The sequence below is a fragment of the Photinus pyralis genome, unplaced genomic scaffold, assembly GCF_008802855.1.
Source record: "Photinus pyralis isolate 1611_PpyrPB1 unplaced genomic scaffold, Ppyr1.3 Ppyr1.4_LG9, whole genome shotgun sequence".
Lineage (NCBI taxonomy): Eukaryota > Metazoa > Arthropoda > Insecta > Coleoptera > Lampyridae > Photinus > Photinus pyralis.
The window spans coordinates 12,665,325-12,668,891 of NW_022170878.1; the positions used below are offsets into that span (position 1 = coordinate 12,665,325).

General features: G+C 37.2%; 1 protein-coding gene across 1 annotated transcript; it reads left to right on the forward strand.

The window, feature by feature from the left end:
• Positions 1-1,214: 1,214 nt before the first annotated feature.
• LOC116179988 (piggyBac transposable element-derived protein 4-like) lies at positions 1,215-2,507 on the forward strand. The gene has a single exon (XM_031499810.1). The coding sequence runs from the start codon at positions 1,215-1,217 to the stop codon at positions 2,505-2,507; it is 1,293 nt and encodes a 430-aa protein (XP_031355670.1).
• The last annotated feature ends 1,060 nt before the right edge of the window (positions 2,508-3,567 follow it).

A 3,567-nucleotide genomic window follows, 5' to 3' on the forward strand; every position in this document is an offset into this window, starting at 1 on the left:
CAGTGTTGCTTCAGGCACCTCGTAAACTATGCTGGCTCTATTAACTGCCATATTTTCATTTTCGACTGCATACATGGCAGCAATTAAATTTTCTTCTGACCACGTCCGGCGTTCACTTTTTCTTTTATAGTTACGCACCATCTGTAAAAGAAGATATGTTAAGGAATACTCCTTGGGGCAAGATGACGAGTTCGCTTGCACCCGTCAACTTGCCCCAATGAGAATTTATAACAAAATCGTTATATATAAAACAAACAATAAATAAAATTAGTTCGTGTACTTACATTGTTAAGCTATTGGGTCCTAACAGCAAAATAAACATCAATTAGGAAAAGTTTTAAACTCACTTTTTGCAAAAAAATTTACTACCCAACAATATTATAAGGAATAGCCAATAAACACCACTTCAAATATAAATTCGAAAGTAGGGAAGGAAGTGCCACCTATCTTTTTGAGGTATAACTAGGTCCCGACCAGACATCACAGGGTCTGATATATTGCAGATTTCTTCTTTTGGTTTTCAACAAAATCAAATTTGTCATCTTGCCCCACCTTACCCTATTGAAAATATTCAAAAAAAATTTTTGAGATGTTTGGAATAAAAAATGGGAACATCATATGTTAAAGGCGAATATAGTAATATCATGCAAGAAGTGAACATCCCATCCTTGAAACGACGGCGAAATTATTTTATTTCGCTGTAATGTAGGTACATGATTTAGTGGTAATGAATATGCGTACCGCGAATCTTTCATTAAATTGATTCGGTGGAATCAGCAACGCAATTTAACCCGAGAGTACACGCGCCACGGTCATTATGACCGGTTCGTCTGGAAATTTTATGTGGGGCCTTTTGTAGGAAAGGGAGGGATTTACAGCGCTAGGAATGCTTATTGTGGGTTGTCCTTGACGTGCCAGTGTCATATTCAGTCAGTTTTAAGCGTGCATAGCCATTTTATCGTCGATTTAATTGAGCGTTCTACAAACCCGGTGCTTTCGACAATAGCGCGTGTTGTTTAGGAAGGAAAGTGTTTTGTGCAATTGAGATAGTTGTCATCACTTATTTTGTTTTATTCTTCGTAGATTTTGGTAAGTACGCGTAAACAATTCATAGAGGCTAAATTTTAGATATATTAGAATTTCAAAGTGATTAAAAATATTTTTTTAGTGTGAAAATAATTTACGTATAACTTTGTGGTTTATATTTTCAGAATATGTCGTATTACGAAAAAGAGCAAAGACATCTTCTAGAACTCTGGAACGAACTCGAAGAAGAAGTGGTAGGCGGTTCCGATGATGAAGAACTGAGGGAACAAAACATCAAGTCTGGTTTGTGTTTTATCGGTAAAGATAAAAACACTTTGTGGAGTAAGGTACCAGTAGTTTTATCAAAAACTAAAACCAAAGGAAAAAATGTTGTTACTCAAGCCGCCGGAGTTACTACGATCGCCAAAAATGCAAATACAGTTCTAGACTCTTGGAAATTATATTTTCCGGATTCTATTCTGGAAAAAATAGTTGAATGCACTAACCGATATATTGCGAAAATGAGACCTCGTTACAGCAGAGCACGTGATGCAGCAGATACCGATGTGGTTGAGATCAAGGCCGTTTTGGGTCTCTTGTATTTGGCAGGGGTTCAGCGATCATCCCACATAAATTTGAGAGACTTATGGATGCAAGACGGTACAGGGGTAGAATATTTTCGACTTACTATGGGACTCAATCGTTTCCAGTTCATATTACGGGCTTTACGATTCGATAATGTGAATGATAGAGAATTTCGGAAGCAATTTGATAAATTAGCTCCTATTAGAGAAATTTTCGATGTCTTTGTGTACAGGTGCAACACAAATTACAATGTTTCTGAATTGTTAACCATTGACGAAATGCTGGAGTCGTTTCGCGGCAGCTGTGCATTTCGTCAGTACATTCCAAATAAGCCTGCGAAATATGGGCTGAAAATTTTAGCAATGGTTGACGCAAGATTCTTTTACACACATAATTTGAAAGTGTACGTTGGGAATCAGCCGGATGGACCTTTCAAAGTGGACAACAGCGCTGCTGCTGTGGTAAAAAAGTTAATTCAGCCTATTTCGGGAACTGGGAGAAATGTGACGTGCGATAATTGGTTTACGTCAATACCTCTGGCGCTCGAGTTACTACAAAAACACAATTTAACCTTGGTAGGAACACTGCGGAAGAACAAACGTGAAATTCCTGAATTTTTTTCCGCAAAAATCAAGGAACAAAGAATAAATACGAGCATGTTTGGCTTTACTAAGAACATGACATTAGCGTCATATAAACCCAAACAAAATAAAATCGTTCTGTTGCTCTCAACGATGCATTCTGCAGATGAAATCGATCAAGAGACGGGCGATGCTTGCAAACCTGCTATGTTAACATTTTACAATAGCACGAAGGGAGGAGTGGACGTAGTGGGCAATTATTCGGTGTCACGAAAAAGCAGCAGGTGCCTCTTACAATATTTTTTTCGATGCTGAATATCGCAGGTATAAATGTCAAATTATATACCAAAAAAATACCACCGATTGCATGCCGCGTCGAAAATTTCTAAAACTGCTTGCAAAAGACCTTGTACTCCAAAATTTGCAAAGACGCCTAGAGATTGTTACTCTGCCGCTAAATATCAAAAATCGAATAATGGAAATTTTACATGAGCCCAGTAAAGCAGCCGGTGAAGGGACAAGCCAATCAGCTGCTGGAAGATGTTATTTTTGTTCTTGGAGAAAAAACAGAAAAACAAAAACGCAATGTGCCCAGTGCCAGTGTAGAGAACATACAACATGTATGGAACAAAAAGAATAACATATAACAAGTTTTATACTTTGTCATTACCCATTTGTTAGTTTTTATTTTTGTGTAATATGTAATCTTAGTGAGAGTTTTACTATTTTATGCTGTTTTCGTGTAACCGAAATTACTTTGTACGAAAAAACAATTTCTTAGCAAAATATTAAAGAAGAAGGTTTATAAGTTATTAGTATTAATTTTTATCTGCTCAAAAAGAAGAATTTAGAGCGCAAAAAAACGACCCGATCATTTAGACAATAGACGCGTGTAACTTTTTTCTACGCGTGTTCAGCCGGGTTAAGAACTTTTAGATGTTTAAGTGATGTTTTATTACGCTGTTTAAAGTAAATGTTTAAGTCGAATTAAAGAGACATCCGCATGTACTTATGAACTGAGCCCAGTCACGAGGAACAACAATATCTAACGTTTTAAGTGTCCTTTTCTTTCGTTCGATGGTAGCATATACTAGATCCGCTTCCATGTGCCTGTGCCCTTTCAATAAATACTTAGGTATACTTAATGACTTTTAGATCAGGGATTTTGTTCATCAACCACATATAGACAGGAACTATAATTTTATTTCCATTTTGACCATTGCAATTATCTTACCATATAGTGAACTGCTCCATTTCCGCCCTAAAATGCCGCTCAGCTCATTTTCAGACGCATGGAGCGATTTCGTTTGTACCTCTTAACCCCTTGTGTTTCGTCCCAAATCGTACAGTACGATTGTCCAGTCGAGTCGTGTCG